Source organism: Rhinolophus hipposideros (genome assembly GCF_964194185.1).
Source record: "Rhinolophus hipposideros genome assembly, chromosome: 19".
NCBI classification, from domain to species: domain Eukaryota; kingdom Metazoa; phylum Chordata; class Mammalia; order Chiroptera; family Rhinolophidae; genus Rhinolophus; species Rhinolophus hipposideros.
Genome location: NC_138065.1, coordinates 51,561,930 through 51,586,263, shown reverse-complemented (window position 1 = coordinate 51,586,263; position 24,334 = coordinate 51,561,930). Strand labels below are relative to the sequence as shown.

At 41.9% G+C, this 24,334-nt stretch overlaps 1 protein-coding gene across 5 annotated transcripts in view; it reads left to right on the top strand.

Annotated features, from left to right (window-relative positions):
• POU2F1 (POU class 2 homeobox 1) overlaps nucleotides 1–23,809 on the top strand; it is a 114,830-nt gene extending 91,021 nt beyond the window's left edge. For all 5 annotated transcript variants that reach the window (XM_081026406.1, XM_081026403.1, XM_081026405.1 and 2 more), the window contains 11 exons: nucleotides 328–516; nucleotides 2,475–2,601; nucleotides 3,619–3,713; nucleotides 8,666–8,839; nucleotides 13,378–13,519; nucleotides 14,756–14,901; nucleotides 16,240–16,419; nucleotides 17,840–17,945; nucleotides 19,681–20,026; nucleotides 20,725–20,813; nucleotides 23,311–23,809. In XM_081026406.1, coding sequence (XP_080882532.1) covers nucleotides 328–516; nucleotides 2,475–2,601; nucleotides 3,619–3,713; nucleotides 8,666–8,839; nucleotides 13,378–13,519; nucleotides 14,756–14,901; nucleotides 16,240–16,419; nucleotides 17,840–17,945; nucleotides 19,681–20,026; nucleotides 20,725–20,813; nucleotides 23,311–23,612 — 1,896 coding nt within the window. In that variant the 3' untranslated portion in view covers nucleotides 23,613–23,809. The remainder of the gene's footprint in view (nucleotides 1–327; nucleotides 517–2,474; nucleotides 2,602–3,618; nucleotides 3,714–8,665; nucleotides 8,840–13,377; nucleotides 13,520–14,755; nucleotides 14,902–16,239; nucleotides 16,420–17,839; nucleotides 17,946–19,680; nucleotides 20,027–20,724; nucleotides 20,814–23,310) is intronic.
• The last annotated feature ends 525 nt before the right edge of the window (nucleotides 23,810–24,334 follow it).

Here is a 24,334-nt window from a genome sequence, read left to right as displayed (position 1 = left end):
GACTAATCACTTGCTGTTCTGTTGGGTGTGCATTTCTCTTCATATCCTATCGCCATTGATTCTTTTTCCTTCTTACTCACTAGTTAATTACTTTTTTGCCCGAACCCTAGGGCCCTGGACATGCTTGAATGATTAAGTCCAAAGTGAGGGCCACCATTTTCATTTAAATATTCTGCTGGTGATGGTAGCTTGATTATTGGTGAACACTGAGCCTCCTGCGAACCACGTGAAGGTGGTAGCCCAGGTCTACCACCACTTGAGTTGCCTGCTTGCGTCCAGGCCCTTCTCCTTTAATCCTTTCCAACTGTTTCTCCTAATTTTGTGTAGCTCACTTTGACGCCAGCCCAGCAACAGTTGCTGCTGCAGCAGGCGCAGGCGCAGGCCCAGCTGCTGGCTGCCGCGGTGCAGCAGCATTCCGCCAGCCAGCAACACAGCGCCGCCGGGGCCACCATCTCAGCCTCCGCTGCCACACCCATGACGCAGATCCCCCTGTCTCAGCCCATACAGATCGCACAGGTGAGTGAGTAACTCAGAGCTGGGGCAGGAAGGGAGGAGGAGACGGCAGCTTTTCCTTAGTAGTAAACCCACTTTCTGATTGTTAGCGCAGGCCCTTAGAGGGCTGACGAGCTGCGGATCAGTGAGGTAAGTGGTGCCTTTCTTACCACTGAACTGGAGAGAACACATCTGTTTGCATATTGCAGTTGATGTTATGAACACATAAGTGATTATTTGAAGAACTGACTGTTTACATTAGTGACAGTTCTTGAATAATTAGCTGGCATATTTCTGAAGCGGGAGATTACTGTGTTTATTGTAATTAGCTAATTATGGCAGGCATGGGCTCTTTCAGGGCCCTGCAGTGAATGTTGTCACCCATGTGAGAGAGGCGGCGAGTCATCTCTGCTGCAGTGATTCGTTTTGAGCAGAGCTGCATTTGAATGTTGTTTGGTTGCAGTTTCCACGTTTATGGCAGAGTATCTGGAGATAATGAAAATTTACATAAGAGGCATAGACAACCACCAAGGAAGAAAAGTCCATGAAATCCTTCATCTCAAGGAAAGGAACAGAGGATAAGGAGTCAAATCAGTAACTCTGTGAAGAGTTATTCTGAGTCTAGTGCTAGACAGTTGTTCTCAACCCCCCAGAGAGGACTCCGAAAAGGACTTAAATGGTAGCTGGAGTCTGACTAGACATTAGAAAAGAGCCAGTTAACTATCAGCGTAAGGAATAGATGTCAGACTAATCTTTTATGATTATTACAGACAGTCTATATCAAGGTAATGTTTTTATTTCATCCATTTTCTTCATCACCAAATAAATGTGTTTAGTGCCTAAGCTATGAAACCCTTCATGGGGACAGAGTCCCAGAGAGCAGTTTCCAGGCTCTCGGCCTCACGTGGAAAGGTGCTGGCTTGGGGAGCTATAATCAGATGGCCATCCGCTGTGGCTGGGTGGCCACCAGCTGTTACCAGTTAGCCATTAGCCACTAATATAATGGCTGTGGCTACGCTAGGGGGTGGGTTGGTTGACAGAGAAGCGGATAGCAGATGACACGGTTAGCTAGCGTGGTTAGCAAGTGCAGATTGCGGCTAGCAAGTGTGGTTGGCAAGCTGATTATGGATTGCAGATCGTGTTGACCCTACTGTGTCTCGCCCAGCTGCCAGCGAGACTGGGGTGCAGGAAGACCCCTGGTTGGGGTACTGGTGATGTTTGCTTTTGTGTCTTGACCAGCCGCCAGCGAGACTATAGTGGTATGACTCCCCTACCTATGGCTCCGTGGGTGTTCCTTTTGGGCCTCACCATGTCCTGCGTTCTTGTGTGGGGAGCGGGAGCTGAGACCCTGCATTACACTCTTGTTGATATTATTTTAATAAGATAATATACATGAAAGCACACTGAAAATTATAAAACACTAGGCAAGTATAAGGTGCTGTTTATAAGTTGTGGATCAGATTTTTATATGGATAACTTTAAAAAAGCTTTACACTGATTTCTCAGTTGTGTTAGACAGGCTGGTGCCAAATTTCATAAATGATTATAGATATTTTAATTTACTCATGCAAATTCAGACAGCACTGCCAGTCAATAATTGATTGAAAAAATCAATCAATTATTTAAAAACTCAATATTCTTTTCTCACTTGATTTTTTTTTTTAAAAAAGTCCATACTGGTCTCTATGTGTTAAAAACCACTACTATAGTCATTTATTCTGTTGGAGTTTTAAATAACTATTGAAAATGCAGCTCAGTAAGTCATGACACAACATATGCCGACAAACATAGTCCTTGTAGCAGCGCCAGGTTTCATCACAGGTGGCGTGAAACGCCAGCACACATGCTGCTCAGAGTGTGTAAGAGTGTAAAGCACCGACCCTTCTTTCTTTGGATCTGACTGAGTTCCTCATCGGGGAACCTTATGATGAAGTGACGTTTTGTCTCAGTCTCCAGTCCATGCTCTCATTCTAATTTTTTAGGACCTGCAACAGCTGCAACAGCTGCAACAGCAGAATCTCAACCTGCAGCAGTTCGTGTTGGTCCACCCGACCACCAGCCTGCAGCCCGCGCAGTTCATCATCTCCCAGACGCCCCCGGGCCAGCAGGGTGAGCGCCGCCTCGGGGCACGGGGGCTGCGCCTCCGCTCGGAAACTGCCCAGCAGAGCAGTACTTTTCCTGCACGCTACCTGCCGTAAACTTCAGGTTTATGTTTGGAAAAGTACTTTTTGTCACGCGTACCAGCTTATTGAGGGACATCCTTCCCTGCCATTCATCTGTTGAGTCACCAGGAGGAGCCAAGAGTTTGGCCAAGAGTCTAAATGAAATCCTTCAACTTGCTGAACATAAATTGGATAAATTACTTCTAGTGTTTCGATAGTTTTTCATGGAAATGTATTCAAAGGATGTGGGCTGAGTGTTGAAAGTATATACTTCTAACAATCATTTATTTTCTTTTAAAAGTTTCAGAAGGAGAGGCTGTTATGTTAGATATTGTGCACATTTTGTGAATTATAAAAAAAACCGTATTTGTGGTCTTTTAGTGGTAAATATTGTTGTATCAACAATAAAGTTCAGTCATGTGTTTAAGGTTGGTTAATGGAATCCGTGCAGAGGGTTTCAGGATGTCAAGGCTCCAGCCGATTCCTCCTCATTTCTGTTTTCTAGCCTTTTTTCCTGATCATTTATTCCAAACTCTGGTTGTGTAAATACCTGTTCCACTTAAAGGATAGCCTGCTCCTTTCATGAGTGAGGCCATTCTCCGGTCTCACATACTAGCCATTCCTAATAGTTCAAGGTGAAGAGGAATTTCCAACTGCTTCCATTTAGAAGCATTCTTCACCTTCATCCATTCCTTCCTAAAATAATTGGCCAATCGTAAAAGTCATTCTGGTAATACCAAAGACATACTAATCTTAGTTTAATGTTCATGTCTTCTTGCCCTAGTTGTATTTATTAACAAGACTGAATTTTAGGCAAATAAGATATTAAGAGTTTCAAGACCAACAAAACTATTAGGGGATGAGTTGGAAATTGTCACTTCACTTTCTTTTCTTTTTCTTTTTTTTTTTTTTTAACCATGTGTTCAAAGTAATCTTTAATGTTCCTGGCATCTCATGTTTTCAGGTCTCCTGCAAGCGCAAAATCTTTTAACGCAACTACCTCAGCAAAGCCAAGCCAACCTCCTACAGTCGCAGCCAAGCATCACCCTCACCTCCCAGGTCAGTTTTCTTCTGGGGGAGTTGCTTTTTCATCTTGTTTCAAGGGACTTTTTTGGACTTTGTTAAAGGAAAACACAAAAATAATCCAAGTAATATTCAAACATTGACCAAAAATTCAGAGCTGGATTTATCAGCTTGATACAGCAACGCTCCCAAATTGATGGACTCTTTGGAGCTCTTCCCCTAACCCCCATTTGCTCATATGTTCATGAAGAATAGCAGTGTTGGCAGCAAGTGATAAATTTCGGCTCTCTGACATCCCCCAGCACTGGCAGTAGAGATTGCCACTTGAACTAGAAACCTATTGCCTCAGTTAAAGCCCGTATCGCCCTTTCCCTTTCTCAGAAACTGCAGAGAAGCTCCGATCTCTGTGTTTTCTTCCCTCTCAACTTTCAGAGGATGTTTTAGCTCATTTCTGCCAGAGTTTAACTGTAAAAAAGCACAGGTGTAGGTATCTAGAGGTTTAAGCGTTAGACCTCGTTCTGCTTCTCATCTAGCTGTGACTTTGAGCATATCGTTTCACTTCTGGATCTGCGTTTCCTCATAGGTGACCGAGCTGGCTGGTCCTGGACTCCCCCGCTAGTCCTCTCTGTCTGTCATAAGGGAAATTTTCACTTCATACTAGCACGTTACCAGATTTGATAGAATGCAACATCTGTTTATGATAAAAACTTACAAACTAGGAATAGAAGCTAACTTTCTTAACCTGGTAAAAGGCATCTACCAAAAGAACCCAGCATCATAAAGACTGAATACTTACCCCCTTACATGTGAACCAAGGCAAGATCGTGTACTGTTACCATTATCCAGCATTGTAGCGAAGCTCCTAGAAATACAGATTTCAAGAAAAAGAACTAAAGGACATGCAAATTAGGAAGAGGAAGTAAAACTGTCTTAGTTGCTTGTGTATGTAGAAAATCCCAAGGAAGCTACAAAAACTCTGCTGGAATAAATAGGTGATTTTAGCAAGTACGTAGGACACAAAGTCAGTATACAAAAATCTACTCACAGCGATTATTTGGAAATTGAAATCTTAAAAATTGTTTACAGTATTTAGGGATAAATTTAATACAACATTTGTAAGAGCTGTATATTGGACACTATAAAATATTACTGAAACTGAAGACCTAAATTAATGGAGAGGTGCAGTGTGCTCACGAATCAGAAGACGTAGGTTCTTAAGATGTCAGTTCTCTCCAGACTGACAGAGTCTGCACAGTTCCAATCAGTACCCGCCTGGTTTTCTTTTTTAGAAATTTGCATGCTGTTTTTAGCATCCACATGGAATTGTGGAGGACGTAGGATAGCCAGACAATTTTGAAAAGTAAGAAAGTTAAAGGACTACCTGATGTCAAGAATTATTATAAACTACAGTAATGAAGACAGTGTGACACTGACATACGGATAGAAGTGGAACAGAATAAAGGCCCAATGGGCCCACACATCTGTGGCCAAATGATTGTCCATGAAGGTGCCAAAGGATTTCAGTGGGAAAAGAAAAGTCTTCTCAACAGGTAGTGCGGAAACAATTGGCTCGCCATAGGTAAAGACGTGAACCTTGTTCCAATCTCACGATATACAGAGATTAATTTGAAATGGGTTGTAGACTTACACTTCTAGAAAACTTAGGGAAGATCTTTGTGCCCTTGGATATAAGGTAATGATTTCTTAAATGGGACTCCAAACGCACTAACTATAGAAGAAAAATTTGATAAATTTAATTTCATAAAAATTAAAAGCTTCTGTTAAAAGAATAGAAAGAAAACCACAGGCTGGAAGAAAATATTCTTCAAACTTGTATCTGATAAAAGATTTGTATACAAAATATATAAAGAACTCATACAACTCAATAATAAGACAACGTGATTTTTTTAAAAAGGGAGGATGTGCAAAATGTTTGAAGGTACTTCACCAAAGAAGGTGAGTGAGCACCCAGTAAGGACATGAAAAAATACTCAGTCATTAGTCATCAGGGAAATGCACGTGAAACCCCACTGCACACCCACCTAGAACAGGCAAAATTAAAAAGACAGCGACAGTACCCTAGTTGGCGAGAAGCGACTAGACCTCATGCAGCGCTCGTGGGGCTGCAAATGGTACAGACACTTCAGGAGACAGCTTGCCAGTCTCTTATAAAGTTAAATATATGTGTGCCTTATGACCCAGCACTTGTATTCTTAGAAATGAAAGCATATGTCCACACAAAGACCTGTATCTGAATGTTCATAGCAGTTTTATTCATAATCACCCCAAACTGGAAACAGCCTACACGTGTAGGCCATCAGCTGGTGAATAGATGACATACAATTTGGCATATCCATATGATGGAATGCTACTATTCAGTAGCAAGAAATGCACTCTGGAATGTTCAGCAGCATGTGTGAATTTCAAAGGGTTGTGCTAAGGGAAAGAAGCCAAACAGAAAAGACTGCCTGTGGCATGCTTCCTTTTATTTGGCATTTTAGAACAGATAGAACCATGGGGACAGAAATCCTAGCAGTGATTGCCAGGGGCTGGGGTGGGGGACAGACAGCAGACAGGGCACAGGAAACTTTTGGGAATGTTCTGAGTCTCCGTTGTGGCAGCAGTTATGTGACTCGATGCAGTTGTCAGAACACTTACATGGTGCCTTTAAATGTGAATGTGCTCAGTGTAAAAAACGAGGCTGGAGTTTTGAAAAGAGCCTGTACCAATAGTCTGTGTGCTCTGCACACCGGCACTTAGCCTCATCCTGCCTCCTGCTCACCGAATTCCACTCTGCCGTCTCAAGGTCTGGCCCAGTCCAGCCTGAGGTTTCTGGAGCGGGGGTAGCTTATCTGTAAGCTCCCTGCCTGAAGGTACTCAGCTATTTTTAGTCCTTTGTTATTTGAGAACAGGGCTACTTCAGGCCTGGAGATGAAGGAACAATCTGATAGTGGAGACTCACTCCTGTCAGCCAGTCCGACTGGGAAGTGTACGGCTGCGTAGGAGTCTGATGTGGTTGGTGCTGTTCGGGGCTCCTCCACGATGGCCCCATTAAAAATTAGTGTCACCCCATCATAGAGACGCACTTCGTTGTCTTCACTGAAGCAGGACGGTAGAGCTGCCCCAGGTATGGCTGCAGAATGCCTGTTCTGGGCCAGGTGGTGCAGCTGGAGAGAGCATATTACTGAGGAGGTCCAAGTCAGGCATGTATGACCCCTTTGAATGACCGGAAGAAAACTCAGCCGCAGACTGGTGTGTGATCCCTTACGGCTGGGGGGCCCTGTTCCCAGGAAGGGCCAGCTGAGCAGTGAAGCTGCGGTCAGAACAGCACCCGCCGGTGGTCACTCAGAAGGCGGCTACCAGGCCCTGTGTTGTGTAATGAGGAAATTGAATATTTTCTTTTACAAAAAAAGATTACACTCTCATGTCCCCAAATAAACTTGAGATGGATTTCAGTAATTATTTAAAATACATAGAAGAAGCTAGCAGAATATTAAAAGAAATTTTATCCGAGTTAGAAATAAAGTGAAAGCTTTCTCAGATTGATGATATTAGAAAGGGGAGAAAGGTTTACCCAGTGATAATTTAAATCTTACACTGAAAACTAAAAGGAAAAAGGCAGACCGGGGAAATTATCTGCATGAATACAACAGACAAAGGCTTAATCTATAACATTTGATGAGCTCTTTACGGCTAAAGATTAATAATAAACTGGTTCGGATGTAAATCAAATTCACGTGAAAGGAAATACAGATAATAATTCACACATGGAAAATTTTTCCTTTGAATAATAAGAGAAATGCGAATTATGACCCAGTGAAGTACCATTTACTTCCTGGGTTAGCAAAATAGTTTTTAAAACTAACAAATCATGTAGAGAACATTGTATGGTGAGAACCAACATGCAGTTGCTCAGAAGCCGTGGAATTGTTTATGGTGTACCTGTAACTGGATAGTTACAGAAAGCCCTTTGTGAATTTATCCCAAAGAATTAATTACAAAGGTGGGAAAAAAACCTGCATGTACAGATTTCTTCATTGTGGTGTTACCTGTATTAGTGAAGGCATAAATAACAAGTGTCTAGCAATGAAGAAGTTATGATAATATTTTCTTAGTCAGCCTTTGAAATGGTAATTATGAAGACTGAAACACCATAGGAATAAAAGCTAAAACATAATGCTAAGTGAGGAAAGCAGACTATAAAATTATGCGTATTTTCTTTATGGTTAACATTAAAAATGTAGGTTGAGGGAAGGAGGAATACCCTAGAGGTAATGGGTAAGTTTAGGGTGGTGTCGCGGTGATGGGTGTCTGCTTCCCTGCAGACTCGTACATTAAACAGGTAGCTGTTTCATATGTCAGTAATACCTCAATTAAAAAAGTTTGCTGCTTTGATTTTGTGCCTTATGGTCCCTTCCAATGTCTTAACCATATCATAAAAATTACTCTGATTGGTGGGATGCATGTGCCTTGTTATTGAAGATTTGAAAATTACATATACTTTGTCAGAAACATGTCCATTTCCAAATTATATAAATTAATAATCTTACTATTTTTACAATGTGTCACAAGGTGGAGATATGATAGTGGTAAACAAGACAGATATGATCCCTGCTGCTTTGAAACCTGTAGTCTAAGTGGTATGTTTATGAAATAGATTCTTAAAAAATGAAGATTAATCTATTAAAAGGCAGGAAATACGTCCGTGTATCCAGACCATTGGAAAACCCACATATGCTGGGTTTCATTTTTCCGTCCAGGTTTTTCCCGTAGATGTACGTTTTCACCTTAACTGTAGTTACAGTGTGTTTAATTTCACGTTCTGCTTTGCTCAGTGAACACTGTTATGCCCTCTACAACATCCCACGCTCTTCAGAGCCCTCCAAATGCAGCTGTTTCCTTCAGTCGTTTACTTCCAGCACATTCCGTTGTAAGCTGAAATGCCCTTTTTGTATGTTTCTGCTTATCCTCTGTTCCTTCTGTAACAGCCAGCAACCCCAACACGCACAATAGCAGCCACCCCCATTCAGACACTCCCGCAGAGCCAGTCAACACCAAAGCGCATCGACACCCCCAGCTTGGAGGAGCCCAGTGACCTGGAGGAGCTTGAGCAGTTTGCCAAGACCTTCAAACAAAGACGGATCAAACTCGGATTCACTCAGGTAGGTGAAGCCACCCTTCCCTTCCCTGCGATTCCTCTCTGCGGCGGGGTCCAACTCTTTGCTTTCCATGTCCAAAGAACAGTATATTTCTTAGCCTTGTTTTTCAGATTGTAACTTTTCTTAGCTATTTCCTGCATTTAGAAGTTTAGGCTATTGTATATATTCAGTTACAAATTTATGACTTAATGTTAGGTTAAAACCTTGAAGATTTGTCTCACGACACAGACCTCTGAAATTGTAATTATACCAATAAGTGGTGAGAATTTTAAGGATTATGTTAGGGGTGATGTAACTATACTGAAGGTTTCGTTATTTGAAGAACACCTCGTTCCAGACCTTAGTGCTATATGTGTTAGATTGAGAAAGTAAAGATTCTAAGGTCTTTTATAGTAGCTGAAAGGGGAAAAGTTGAACAACTTGTTTAAAATCGTTGTGGGGCCAGTCGGGAGGAGGTGTAGACACACACGTGCACACGTGCAGTAAGCACAAAACGAAACTAATTAATCAAATAAAAGTCTGTTGAAGATGAAAAATCCAAATTTATCAAAATCTGAATGAAGTTTTTTAATGTTAACTAACAGAGGGCTTTTAAAGTGGAATAAGTTTAATGGTTTAAACAGGCATCTGGGTATATAGCATTTTTGTTCAAAGCACTGCCACTGCCTTAATTACTCTGATTAATCTGTCATGAATAATACTTCTAAAGCAGGAAAAGAATTAAACTGAATGACATTTATGTAAAGTGAAATATGATCATTAGGTGAAAAAAGTTACTGAAGTATAGATTAGCTTCGGTGTTTTCATGGAATCAGGAAATACCTGATGTTTTCTTTGCAGAGAATGTAATTACTGTTTGTAATTTAAGCCACCACCTAAATACTATCCGAATTATTTTATGTTCAAAGTACAGCAATGCACTACCTGCTTTGTAGATCAAAAATTAGGGGTGATATCCTGCATATGTCCTGGGTGTTCTTAAGAACAGACTTTTTTATTCCTTATATTTCTTTGGTAGTTTATTTTTGCTTAAAACTAATTATATATTAGGAACTTAAAATGATTTTTAAAGTAGATCTAATTTTGGAAAAAATGAGGAGTTTCAGTTGTGAAGAAACAAATTACAATTCAGAAAGATTTTAGTACTTTTGAAACACCTGACTGATCTGGCTTGTTCTTCAAAAGAAAGCTAAAGCCGCAGATAGATTGATGGGCCTACCTGAGCGAGCCCGAATAAGTGGGAGGCTGGCACAGCAGGCGTGCTCAGCTTTAAGCCATTAGCACCGGTTCCTAAGAGATATACCAAGGACGTGGAGGCTTTGAACATCTTTCACTTTTACCCGAAGAGTGGTTTACCTTTCTGTGGCATTTGATGCGACATTTTGCCAGTGTCGTTCCCCCTCGTTCTCTCTCTCTCTCTCTCTCTCTCTCTCTCTCTCACATGAAGGAACTTTCTGTGGTCTGGTGTTCTGTTTTATGGTTTTCTCTTATTATTTGGCACTACTGTTCCTTATTTTTCAAAGCGAGTTTGACATAACAGTGGCGACATTTCACAAACCTTGACCCACGTGGATTAAAGCAAATCATAATGGTTCAGAATGGGAAAATAACATTTGTTTTTAAGTCATATACCTCAATTGTAATTAGTCAGTTGTAATTAGTGTATACATTTGTGTCCAATGTATACACACACACACACACAACATTCATGTTACTAGTTGAAAAAAACAATCCCTGTTCCCTGGGTAATTACACGTTATTAGGTGTTTTACACAGTATTTTCTAGCTACACAGTTGGTCGTTAAAGCATTACTGTAGATGGCGGAACATACTTAGAAGGCCATCGTATAATACTTGCATCACGTGGAGCACATTCAATATTTCCTAATCCCAGTCTTTGTTTCTGTTTTTCTTTTGCTTTTTAACAGACGATTGAAGGGATATAAATATAGTTCAGACTACGTATGAGTCAACTGCCTCAAACATTTACTTCTGTAAGGGAGAATCCGTAGTGTGAGTTACAAAAGCACTAAAACCACACATATATCAAATTAATGAAAGTTAGCGTTTTAACGGAGGACCTGTTGCTTTTTATTCAGTTAAATAATTTAAATGTGAATTAAAATTGTATTATAAATCTCAGTTTTAAGTGGGTCTGTCATTTATTGCCATAGTTTTAGTTAATTTATGGCATAGCCATCAACTTAAGCCATTTTTTATTCTTATTTATTATTCTTATGATGTGATTTTGAATAGGTATTTTAGGTTTTACTTGTCAATATTGTTACTTTTCATGGAAAGATATTACAGAAGTTTGTAAAAAAAATTTTAGTGACTTATGTAGTAAATGTTAGGAAACATTTATTACCATCTACTGTGTTTCCCCAAAAATAAGACCTAGCCAGACCATCAACTCTAATGTGTCTTTCGGAGCAAAAAGTAATGTAAGACCCAGTATTATATTATATTATATTATATCATATCATATTATATTATATTATATTGTATTATACCCAGTCTTTTATTAAAATAAGACCAAGTCTTATATTAATCTTTACTCCAGAAGACACATTAGAGCTGATTGTCCAGCTAGGTCTTATTTTCAGGGAAACACGGTAACTGCGCAGCAGGTCTTACATTTAAAGAATTGCAAGGTTTAGTTGGCCCCAGTTTTCTAGAAAGCTGTATCCAAACAGAGACCAAGACATGACTATATGTGACACACAACGCGTACCTAGTGTCTGACATGCAGTAGGCACTTGGTGACTCTTTGATGAGGGACTAAACGTGCAGATATCCTGATGTAGAAAAACTGCCTATAGATGCACTGTTTGTAAATGTACTGGGCAGTGTTTGTGCCCCGCTCACACTGTCCTGCTTCTTCCAGGTGGACTGTAATTGGAAGGAAATCAACAATAAGCGTTTCGTTTTAGAGCTAGCATGTCCAGAGCTGTCTGTGACAATGGGAACATTCTGTATTTGTGCCGTCCCACACAGTAGTACTGAGCACTGGACAGGTGGCTAGTGGTGCTGAGGAACTGAATTCCTAATGTGTTTGATTTAAATTCATTTAAATTTACATGGCCACATGTGGCTGGAGGCTAACCAATGGGAAGGCACAGAGTGTAGACCAGTTGAAAGTCTGGTATTCTCAATGCCTCATTTCGTCTTACGGCTCCAACATTTCCCCTGTGTTACACTTTTTATCAGAAATTGCTTATCAGGAAGAGAATGGAGTTTCGAAGCAAATGTCCTTTCATTTCCCTGACTACCACCTAATGCGGTGCTAATAAACAATTAGGATCCAGAAGATGGATTGGGGGCATCAAAGGACAAGTGTTGCCAGGGAGGCTGGGCCAGCCGGCCCGTGGTACAGTCAGCTGGGCAGTGAGTACTTGGGCCCAGGAATGGTGCCATTCTGCCCTGTCACTAAACTAATAGAAGTGAAGGGTGAATCACTGAAACTCTGAGCTTCTGTTACGTGTATATAAAATAACTACCAAGAGATGGCTTTTTCTTGCTTTTAACAAGAGAGATTCGGCTGAAAGAAAGCACTGTATACATTCAAAGAGTAGAGGCTCCTGGAGAAAGACATCTTTTGTAATATATTCAGGGGATCATTGTTCTATTGCTCTCAGGTTAGCGAGACTCCAGTGGCCATGAAGGTTTGACTAAATGGGTCAAACCTCTCTACTGTGAATTTCTGCCTCTATAATGGTTACAAAAGTAGTCTTTTTAGAATACCTGTTTTTTGTAACCAACTTTGAAATCCAAACTAAGGGTGGAAAATAGACTTTTTTCAGTGCTTCCAGAAATACCTTACAGGAAAAAAAAAAAAGAAAAGAACTAGGCATCATTTCAATATTTCAAAGTGATTTATGGGAAGTTCGGTTAGTTCAGAAATACCTGAGGTTATTTAGACAGTTATATCTGTTAATGCCTATAGGTGATTGGAGCAAAAATTAATATAAGACCCGGTATGATATGATATGATATGGTATGATATGAAATGATACGATATTATATATTATACCCAGTCTTATATTAAAATAAGACCGGGTCTTATATTAATCTTTGCTCCAAAAGACTCATTAGAGCTGATGGTCCGGCTAGGTCTTATTTTCCGGGAAACACAGTAACTGTGCAGCAGGTAAACTGATTTTTTAAAGGTGACCTAAATAATTTTGGTTACATCAGTTCAGCGGCTTATTAGAATATCAGCACCATCTTTTGAGACTTATAGAAATATATAATATCTTGATCGTTACCTAAAGCAAGGAAAGATTCAAAATGGAGAGAGTGTGGCATTTCTGAATGTTGTCACAATCGAGGCCTAACTGAGTCCTCACTGGGTCCTGTGCTCAGCTTGGGGTGGGTGTTCTTTGAGAACACCTACAAATGGGTAACTGTTGATTCTTTGTGGAGGGCAGTTATTGGAAGGGCACCGTCGAGTGACAATGGTAAACAGTAATAGTCAGATGACTCTTCTCTCTCATCTCCCTCCTGCCCCCCTTCCCCCCCTCCCCCGTGTTACCGTACAGGGTGATGTTGGGCTCGCGATGGGTAAACTGTATGGAAATGACTTCAGCCAAACTACCATCTCTCGCTTTGAAGCCTTGAACCTCAGCTTTAAGAACATGTGCAAGTTAAAGCCACTTTTGGAGAAGTGGCTAAATGATGCAGGTGGGTGAATATATAAGAAGTGTCTTCATTGCCCGTGGGAATCTTACAGGAGGATTGTTGTATAAATGGCGGTTTATATTTCTTATCACATTATTGGTACTACAGAACCTTGAGGCTCACCAGTCTTGGAAGGATGTGGATAAATTGTGGCTACATACCTCGGAGAACTAGTTTATTTAACTAGTAATTACAATGCACACAGTCAGCAATAATTTTTAGCCTTGAAATATTTCTTGTTGAAGGGGGTGGATCAGAAAGCCTATGTATTTAGATAAAGTCACAAAGGAAGTTTATTGGTTCTTCCTTGATGAACTATCATAAATTTGTTCTTGATAATATTTCTGCTTTTTTTTTCTAAAAATGACCACATATTTCATACATAAAAAGTTGAGTGGCTAGTTTGAACTTACGTGTTTTGTGCTGAGGTTTCTTTTTGGAAAATTTGGATTTGGCATCACAGAATCACAGACTGTGAGAGCTGCAAGGGACTGTGGGGAAGCCCTAGACTGTGGCTCTCATTGTAGATGTGAGCAAGACTCAGGCCTTTGTAAAAGACAAATCTGAACACCCAGCCCTGGGCGGTCTGATTTGTGACTCTGGGTGAGGGCTTGGCACCTGTCCCCTGACCGAGCTCCACCGTGAGAAGCTCCGCTTTGCTCCCTGGCGGAACAAAGCTCCGAGGTGGCAGTGAGATGCCAGGGCCACGGCACTGTGAAGTGACAGAACTCTGTTTAAACCTCAAAGAATTTAGAAGTATTTCATTGTTTCTTTGGGTTTTTTGGGGGGATGGGATGCTGCCCTGGATTATAATAAATAAAATGAGAGGTCATTTGCAAGATAAATATTAAACGTTCAATAATTTCTACGAAGCTTTCTTCCTTTTATCCCTAGAGCTAATAAATAAATAGGCAAACAAAACTCGAACATAAGAACAGAACTCAGAAGAGGTGGAGCTGAGTCTAAAGGGAGAAATAGTAAACTTACGCATTCTCAGAAACAGAAATCAAAGAGTAATGGTGACAATATAGCCAACCACCCTGAGACAGAACGTCGGTAACAGCAGTAGAAAGACCGTGATGGCAGACAGTATTTTAATGGAGGTTGTGAAAACCTGTTTATGCTTGCTTGTAGCTTGAAATATTTGGGTCAGTTTTGTTGTCATTGTTGTTAAGATATGTATTACATGCATGAGTCAGGCTCAGTTACTCTGACTCCTTGTTTTTTTCCTTCTTGCAGAGAACCTCTCATCTGATTCGTCTCTCTCCAGCCCAAGTGCCCTGAATTCTCCAGGGCTGGTAACTGAGGGCTTGAACCGTAGGAGGAAGAAACGCACCAGCATAGAGACCAACATCCGTGTGGCCTTAGAGAAGAGTTTCTTGGAGGTCAGTGAGGTTTTCACTTTTCATGTCCTTGGGATTGTTTGTGTGCTACTCAGGTCAGTCTCAGCCCTTCTGGGTGCTTAGAACAAAGTGGAGAAAATAAGACAACATAGGAAAGAGAACGAGAATGCGTGAGGGTTCAGGAGAAGCCAGGCTCACATGCATGTGGGCACTCAGTGTGACAGAGGCAGCAGCTGCCACAGGACGCAGGACTTCCACAGATGGGGGGATGGGGGTGGAGAGCTCATGAGCAAAGGCATCTGGGGAGAAGGACCATAAGTTGCGTCAGGGCACACACAGGAGTTAGCTTTGGCTGCCTTCTGGTGTCTGTGTTTAGGAGGGTCGTCTGCGACCAGAACACTAGGCTGTCAAGTTCAAGTTAATTCAACAGATGTTTGGCTGTTTGTTTGCTCGTACCGGGGCATATCACAATCAAAGCTTCCAGCATATTTTGACTTACCTGACTCAGAAAAGGCTTGAGCACAGTGGAAGGAGCAGAGAATCAGGAATCTATCAGCTCTGCCACTCATGAACTTGATTTCTTAAGCTAAAGTCCCTTTACCTGGGAAATGCCTCCTTTCCTGTCTCACAGGCCTAATGCCGGCCTCACATGGTCCAAGTGAGGTCATGTGCTTGAAGCCCGGAGGAAACTCTTAAATTCCCAATGACTTGCAAGGGCTGTATTGATTGTTCATTTTACTCAAGATGAATAGCCCTTAAATGAAAAAATATAAATATTCAAGAATGACTTATTCTAAGCTACTATGAATAAATTTAATGCACATGTGTTCACTAGAATGTCAGTTTATGGAAGTTCTTTGCTAAAGGTGGACTAATACCCTGTTTCCCCCAAAATAAGACCTAGGCAGACAATCAGCTCTAATGTGTCTTTTGGAGCAAAAATTAATGTAAGACCCGGTCTTATTTTACTATAATATAAGAACAGGTTTTTAATATAACATAATATAATATAGTATAGTATAATATGTAGTATAATATAATACAATACAATGCCAGGTCTTATATAAGACCGGTCTTATGTAATATAAGACTGGGTATAATATAATATAATATAATATAATGTAATACAATGCAATACAGTAAATTATAAAACCGGGTCATATGTTAATTTTTGCTCCAAAAGATGCATGAGAGCTGATTGGCTGGGTATTATTTTTGGGGAAACACAGTATGGTCGTCTACATCCAGCTTCATCCTCTGACTTGTTCCTCCCCATTATATATATATATATATGTATATATATATATATATATATATATAAAATGACATGGTTATGCCAATATTTCAAAAAATTATTCTGAAGGATGATTTTCCCTTCAGAATCAAAAGCCTACCTCGGAAGAGATCACCATGATTGCTGATCAGCTCAGTATGGAAAAGGAGGTGATCCGCGTTTGGTTTTGTAACCGCCGGCAGAAGGAAAAAAGAATCAACCCGCCCAGCAGTGGAGGGACCAGCAGCTCACCTATCAAAGCAATTTTCCCAAGCCCGACCTCCCTGGTAAGGACGAAAAGCAGGGGCGCAAGCTCAAGGGCGAGCTTTTACAGTTTTACAGATGACCTATTAAATCAGTTTATTTCACAAGAGACTTTATTGCGTATACATTCATGTTGAATACAAATTTATGTTTTAAATGTTACCAAAGTAATTAAATCTCATGTCGTTAACTCAAGAACGGATCAATCTTTCTTTTTTAAAGTGAACAATTGAAATTCTTTCTCATTTTTTGGCATTTCCATTGTTCTCTTCTATGGTGTCGTTTATTCGGTTACTCTGTAACCATGGGAGTACACTTGCTAGTTCTAGTTATCTAAAAAGTCTGTAGTTGCTTTTTATTCACGTTGGGTCCTAAAGCTCAATTGATCAAACTTACACTTACATGAAGAAGTGACAGTCAATTCCCAGGCAACCTCTGGCTCTGAACTTGTATTAAAACGGTCATCTCAGATCTTCACTGTCAGACATGTGGCCTTTCACTTCGAATGTCACTGTCTGCTTAGAATCGTGCTCCTGGACTGAACGGACAGAGAGCTGTGTGTGACCCCTTTGATCTTCAGGGTGATGGAAAATGTGACTCCACGTTTCCCACCAGCACCCCAGAGATGGGAATATTGTTGAGTTTGTATTTCTGGTCCTTTCTAGTTAATCTGTTTTTATTTTATTTGAATATCATTCTGTACTGGGAGGCTTTTTCAAATGAAAGTCAGCAATCAGAGCACGTACCAGTCTAAGGGAAAGGATGGTGGCTACACGAGAGGCTTTCGTCATGAAAGTCACGATGGTCCTTAGGAAAACGGTGGTGGTTCTATGGAGGTGACCAACTTGCGTTTTGGATTTCTTTGTACAGAAAGAAGATAGTATTTCTTACAAAGCCGTACAAATATTTTGTTATTTCAAAGAGAAACTGTCAGTTTTTTAAAAAATTTGTTTCACATTCTTTCCATTATATCATTTCATTCATTAAAAACAAAACCAGGACAATCTTGCACCCACAGAAATAAAACAGTACAGGACTCGAGATTCGCTGACCCTGTTGAGTAGTTTTCTTGTTTAGGTTAAGTTGATAATTAGTATAGTATTTCTTACGGCCTTAGAGTACATCTGACTCAACATTATTGCAATTTAGATATTTTTAAATTCTTTCTTTTTAAAACCTGGGCAAAGCCTTGTGTCGTATTAGTGAAAAAGCATCTTCTGATATCAGCCTTTCAACATATGCCATTTTTTTTCAATTCCAAGATCCAAAAGTAATTTTAAAACTCTTTCCTCTTAGGCCCGTTTATTTTATTGTTTTTTATTCTATTTAAATTTTATTCTGGAACTTAAAATTTTTATAGGCCAAGTAAATCTACAATATGGACTTCAATTTTTAAATTTTGTTTTTTAAATGCTTTTGCATATTTTCATTTCTGACCTCTAGGTGGCGACCACGCCAAGCCTTGTTACGAGCAGTGCAGCAACTACCCTCACAGTGAACCCGGTCCTGCCCCTGACCAGTGCTGCGGTGACCAACCTCGCTGTTACAGGTGAGAGGCCGCCGGCGGCCGGGCAGCTCGCGGGCACGCGGTGGGCCCAGGAGCGGTCCCTGGCTGATTTGCCACTGAACTGTGAATGGAAGCTGTAAAGAGGTATTGCTTGTTTAAAAGTTACATGTGAAAACCTGAACTCCGGAAAAATGAGGCACGATTAATTTTGCCAGGAAAACTTTCACATAAAGGTTTTCTTACCTTTTTTGTTCTTTCTCAACTTACCCTATCTTCTCCATTATTCCTAGTTACCTGTTCTTTCAAGTAACTCCTCTTCTTAAAAACCTTGAATAGCTACAGCTTTTTGCGTTTGGGAAAACATCTAAATTCATCTTCAGTTCTTATAAGATTGTTTCCAGCCTGCACCCTGTCTGCCATTAGCCTTTCTCCATCCCATCCTCAGCAGACATACCTTTGTAAACGTCCGCTCAGCCTCAGAGCTCCCCATTCCAGCCTGCGTGTCTTTCTGATAGAGATGGAACTGCTCCAGCTTAGATATCCATCCTTCCTGGAATTATTCTTTAGCTTCCCCAAGAGACTATTCATCTCCACCTCCCTGAATTATAAATGATGTTATTTTTACCGTCTGTCTTTGCCAGTAAAGTTCGCACTTTTCATAAGATTTAGAGATTCTTCTTGAAATCTCTATGCCTAGCCTCGTGCCAGACATACTCACTGTAAAATGAATGAATAAAGTTTTCCCCCATGGCCTCCTTTAAATGGCAGATTTCCCAAATACATTTAAAATAATTGAGTATTGTCGTCATACGTATTTGAGTGACACATAATGTGTGAGGCGTTCTGAAATTCTTCACCAGGTTGATTATGTGCTTGTAAGTCATTGGATGGACTTGTGATATTTCACAGTCAAGCCAGAATTTAACCGAGAGTCGGGGCATTGGATTTTCTGCACCCTTGTTTAAATTAACCACACATCTTGACTGTGTGACCTAACCAGGATATAAAACGTGCATAAATGTTTATATACAGTTATTAAATTTAAGGTTGAGCTTTTCCTTTTATCTATTTGTATCAGTATGAATTCAGACATTCTTTTACATTCAACAGGTTAGAATCCTATCATTTTTTATTTTAATGTTCAAACTGTCCCAGATTTGGCCAGTGGGAGTCCCTTCAGGCCGGCTCCTGTGCCCTTTTGATGTGTCCCTATCATTCTTTGAGTGGTTCCTTATCTTTGGGCACATGACGTTCAGGCTCATGTAACATTTCTCTGCCTCGGGCCTGGAGGCTGCCGTTTCCCAGGATCCCCAGCTCCTGTTGGTGAAGACAGGTCCTTCGGAACCCAGGTCCGGGCATTAGATGTACGCCTTGGCCCTGTGCTGCTCATAGGGCACCGCAGCAGAAATCAGTGCGTATGCACATGTGCGGGCATGGGTACATGTGTAAGGTACACACTTGTGTTCACATGTATACAGGCAAGCACATCTGTACACAGTGTTTTTAGCTAGCTGTCTACTTTGATGAAAAGTCGTGAGTTCATAGTGACATCTCCGATTCTAACCCAACACCCTATCGTCCATTCTTTTCTAAGCTTTGGTTCTAAACTCTTTGTTTTTGTGGTTAATTCCATAGAAACATGCAGCGAGGTTAATAAAGAAGGGCCCATTTAGAGGCACTGGGTGGTGGAGTCATTAGTCCGTTAATTCTGTGAACCGTGCCACCATCCCTCCCAACACCTTTGCAGGAGCTCCTTTCTCATCCGGTCCCATTGCAGGCACTACAGACACCACCTCCAACAACACTGCAACCGTGATTTCCACAGCGCCGCCCGCGTCCTCAGCGGTCACGTCCCCGTCTCTGAGTCCCTCCCCTTCTGCCTCGGCCTCGACCTCCGAGGCTTCGAGTGTCAGTGAGACCAGCACAACACAGACCACCTCCACTCCTCTGCCCTCTGCTCTTGGGACCAGCCAGGTGATGGTGACAGCATCAGGGTTGCAAACAGCAGCAGCTGCCGCCCTCCAGGGAGCTGCCCAGTTGCCAGCAAATGCCAGTCTTGCTGCCATGGCCGCCGCCGCAGGACTCAACCCAGGCCTAATGGCGCCCTCACAGTTTGCCGCTGGGTAAGGGGCCTTCTCATCTCGTTCACCCGAGAGACCACTGGGAGGGCATCCCTGGGGTCACCATCTTAAATGTGAAAAATAAAGCCGAACTCTTTCAAGCCTTAATCTCTTTTTGAAATGAGTTGCTCTCTGGTAGCTCAAGGACCTTGGTTATAGTGGACGTAAGTGTCTTCACACCCCTGTAGGGCAGTGAGTCATATCATTATTTCCAGGTGAAGATACTGAGCACCAGACACTGATCATACCTGAGGGATGGGGCCAGGGAGAAAGCCCAGAATTCCTGGCTCTTGTTACACTTTCCCCATTAAGCTCTCAGCTGACTGCTTTCTCATTCTCAGACATAAATGAGAGAGACAGTAATAAGAGTCACAATTTTGGATTATCAGACATGTAAGAATTACTTTGTAAATGTATTCCTTTTTCTGGCATTTTTCTTTTGTTTTGGAAAAAAGAGAATGAAATAATTTAAGAAAGAGTCAGAAATGACTGCGCGTGCAGGGCACAGCTTTGTCTAGCTTTGTACAGGCACCTTCAGGGAAAGCAGTACCTCAGAGGCACTCATCCAACCATGTAAGAAGATAAGAAGGAGAGCAGATATTTCCATCTATGTCCCCAGCTGTGTTGTCCTTTTATCTCTTGCGTATGTTGTCAAACCGACGGACGTGTCCCCATGGTAATAAGGTGACACTCTTTTGCAGAGGTGCCTTACTCAGTCTCAGTCCAGGGACCCTGGGCGGTGCTCTGAGCCCAGCTCTGATGAGCAACAGTACACTGGCAACCATTCAAGGTCAGTAGGATTGTTTTCCTTACTTTGCTCTTTTCTTGTTTTTGAATGGAGGAAGTCTGCTTTGCCCGAGGCGAAGGTGATGGGGAGAGGTAGTTGAACTGATAATGCTGGCTAACTTGAGGACCAAGAAAATGTCTGTGTGGAAAAGCTTTCTAGACCAGCGTAGGTGTGAGTCCGCGAGGCAGAACAGGAAGTATCCATGGTTGGTGTATTGTAAGAAGCCGGGACTGCCTTACGTGAATACACTTAGGGGCAGAAGTTCCTCCCCCGGCTGAGTTTGTCCCAGTAGTCATCCAAGACCCAGCACTAGGGACACTTGACCAAGAAAAGTTCCCTAATCGCAGCTCCACCCCGGAACCACCTATGAGAAGGTCCTGTAATGAATTAGAGCACGTCACGCAGATTTCCAGAGCATTTCTAATCCCCACTGGGTCTGCCCTTGGTGGATCCCTGTCATTGCAGAGCCCATCTTCTCTTGGGTTCCAATGTCTGTCCAAGCCCACATGGTCTCTTCTGGCCTTGGCCTGCTCCTCTGTCTGCGGTGAGTCTGAATCCATGCGTTCCGGATACAGAAGGCTGTGCCCTTCCAGAATCTGTGCCGGAAGGTGCCGTGGTGTGGTGCCGGGAAGCGATCTGGGAGACACACCTGTATCAATCAGAGAGTGCTTTTTCTTAAAATTAAAGTAGTTCGTTCTTACGTGACAGTTCTTGGGGCCAAAAGTAAGCTGTTAACCAAGTTAAAATTAATGTTCCATGGAGGGTATTTCTACAGCAGGCTACAGAGAATATTAGTTACCGACAAATCACTTTTCTCTTGCAGTAAGTAGGGTGTGTCCTGGGCTGTAGTAATGCAGCAAAGGCGAAATGCTTTGCCCAGAGCACCACTGAGTGGCGTGCAGGAATTCAGGGCAGGTCTAGAACGGCTGTGACTCTCAGCCCAGAAGCTCAGAATCTCAGACTGCACCGTGTCTCACCGCTGTGTACTCAGTAAAATTGGGTCCAAAGTCAGGGCCATTCCCTTTGGTTCGTCTAGGTTTCTTTATATATTATGTAAGAAATCGACTGAATTTTTAAAGCCATTAGATAAAACCCTCAAATCTATGTGTAGGAGTGTGGTTACGAGGTCTGACAATTAAGTTCGCAAACTCGTCCTAGAAAAAGTGCTACATACCTCACTGCTGAATATCACTACGGTCACCTTCAAAGTCCTCCCCTTTGGAAGCTCTGCACCTATATCAGCGCCTAGTCCACCCTTCAAAGCCATATTGGAACTCTTTTTCTGGAATGGCCATCAGAGCTGTAATCATATTACCCTTGATGTCCTGAATGTCATCAAAATGTCTTCCTTTCAATATTTCCTTTATCTTCGGGTAAAGAAATCATTGGGGGCCAGATCAGGAGAGTAGGGAGGGTGTTCCAATACAGTGATTTGTTTACTGGCTAAAAACTCCCTCACAGACAGTGCCCTGTGAGCTGCTGCATTGTCGTGATGCAAGAGCCATGAATTGTTGGTGAAAAGTTCAGGTCACCTAACTTTCTCACGCAGCCTTTTCAGCACTTCCAAATAGTAAACTTGGTTAACTGTTTGTCCAATTGGTACAAATTCATAATGAATAATCCCTCTGATACCAAAAATGGTTACCAACGTCGTTGGAACATGTTCGCAAACTTAATTGTCTGACCTTGTATATGGATGTTGGGGGAGGTGTTGGGGGTTGTCAGATAATGGGAGAGTGCCCGGTTATTTTAAAGACAATTTGGTTTGCCTTCCGTGGAGAAGCAACAGTGTATTAGAAAAACTGTCACACATTAAAGCAGGGCCTATCTGAGGTAACCCCCTGGGGCCACCTGTATCACCACACGTCCGCTTTCCTACTGTAGACTCGCCACTCTCATCTGTACAAGTCATGGAAATCGAGCGTTTTGCCTCAGGAAGTGAAAAATTAATCCCACCTTATACTTCATTTGGTAACATAATTTATTTTAGAACTAAAGCCTTTTGAAAGACAAGGGTTTTCATCCTGTGTATCATACTACAAAGTGCTCCAATTTTCAGTAATGCCAATTGGTTTGATAAAAGCTACCCACATCTTAGTGCTTTAATCACTGTAGCTAGTTTGTCTTTTGAATGAAGTTTAAAATGTGCAATCTTCATTAAAAACAAAATTACTGAATTGAACAAATACTGCTGAGGAAATGAAACAAAACTGAGATTTCAGATAGAAATGTGACTGTTTCATTAGATAGTTCTTAACTCCCCTCTCCCCTGCCCTGCTCATGCTCATTAGTTAGATTTTTCAGTCCTTGAGGCTCTTTCAAAATTATGAATCAACCTCAGTTGGTGACAGTACAGTACTGTGATAAAGGGGGGAAATGAACGAGGGGCTGCCCTTTTTCCAGCTGGGCGGTAGGAAACTCGGTACATGAAAAGTGTCTTGGGGCCTCTCCAGGATGATGTTAACGCTCTTCCTGCCTGTTTGGGGGGTTTTGTCTGTAGCTCTGGCTTCTGGTGGCTCTCTTCCAATAACATCACTGGATGCAACTGGGAACCTGGTATTTGCCAATGCGGGAGGAGCCCCCAACATCGTGACTGCCCCTCTGTTCCTGAACCCTCAGAACCTCTCTCTGCTCACCAGCAACCCGGTCAGCTTGGTCTCTGCCGCCGCGGGCAGCTCCGGGCCTGTGGCCAGCCTTCACGCCAGCTCCACGTCTACAGAGTCCATGCAGAACTCTCTGTTCACGGTGGCTTCTGCCAGCGGGGCGGCTTCCACCACCACCACCGCCTCCAAGGCCCAGTGAGCGGGGCTGGGCGGGCGGCCGGCCGAGCCGAGACTGAAGATGCCATTGGCTGCCTCTTGCCATGGTGCAAGGGAGACAAGGAGAGAAGGCAGAACACGTGCCGAGAGGAAGGATGGAGACGGGACAACGTTTGCCTAATTTTGTAATAAAACACTGTCTTTTCAGGATTGCTTCATGGATTGGAGAACTTTCTAACCAAAAATTAAAAAAAAAAAAAAAAAAAGCAGAAACAAAAAAATCAAAAACAAAAAAATAAGTGAAAGGACTACTTATCATTTCCAGCAGTCATGATGACAAGTCAAGGTGGGTTACCAATTCTGACATAGGAAGGGGATTTCTTGTTTGTCTCAATTCCTTTTTTCTTAAAGTCATTTTTATGGGTCTGTTGTACAGGCCATAAAGTCCTAAGAAGGTGTTTATAATCGTTTCAGTTGTGTTGGGGGTTCCTTTCTTAACTGGTACAATGTAGGCAGGCCCATGTTACTGTATCTCTGTTATTGTTGTTGTTATTGTTTTTATAGAGAGAGTTTGGCCATGTTTATCTCTTGCTCCTGGATCCTATTTCAGTGAGCTCCCACGCTGTGGGGAGGGAGGGTTTGGGGCTGGGGGGAACTGACCTTCTGAACTGCGGGAATGGTTTCCTTATCCTTGACGACTCTTACAGAGGTGCTAGAAAATTAGTTTCTTTTGCCACTTATGCAAGAGGCTCGCTGCAGAAGCTG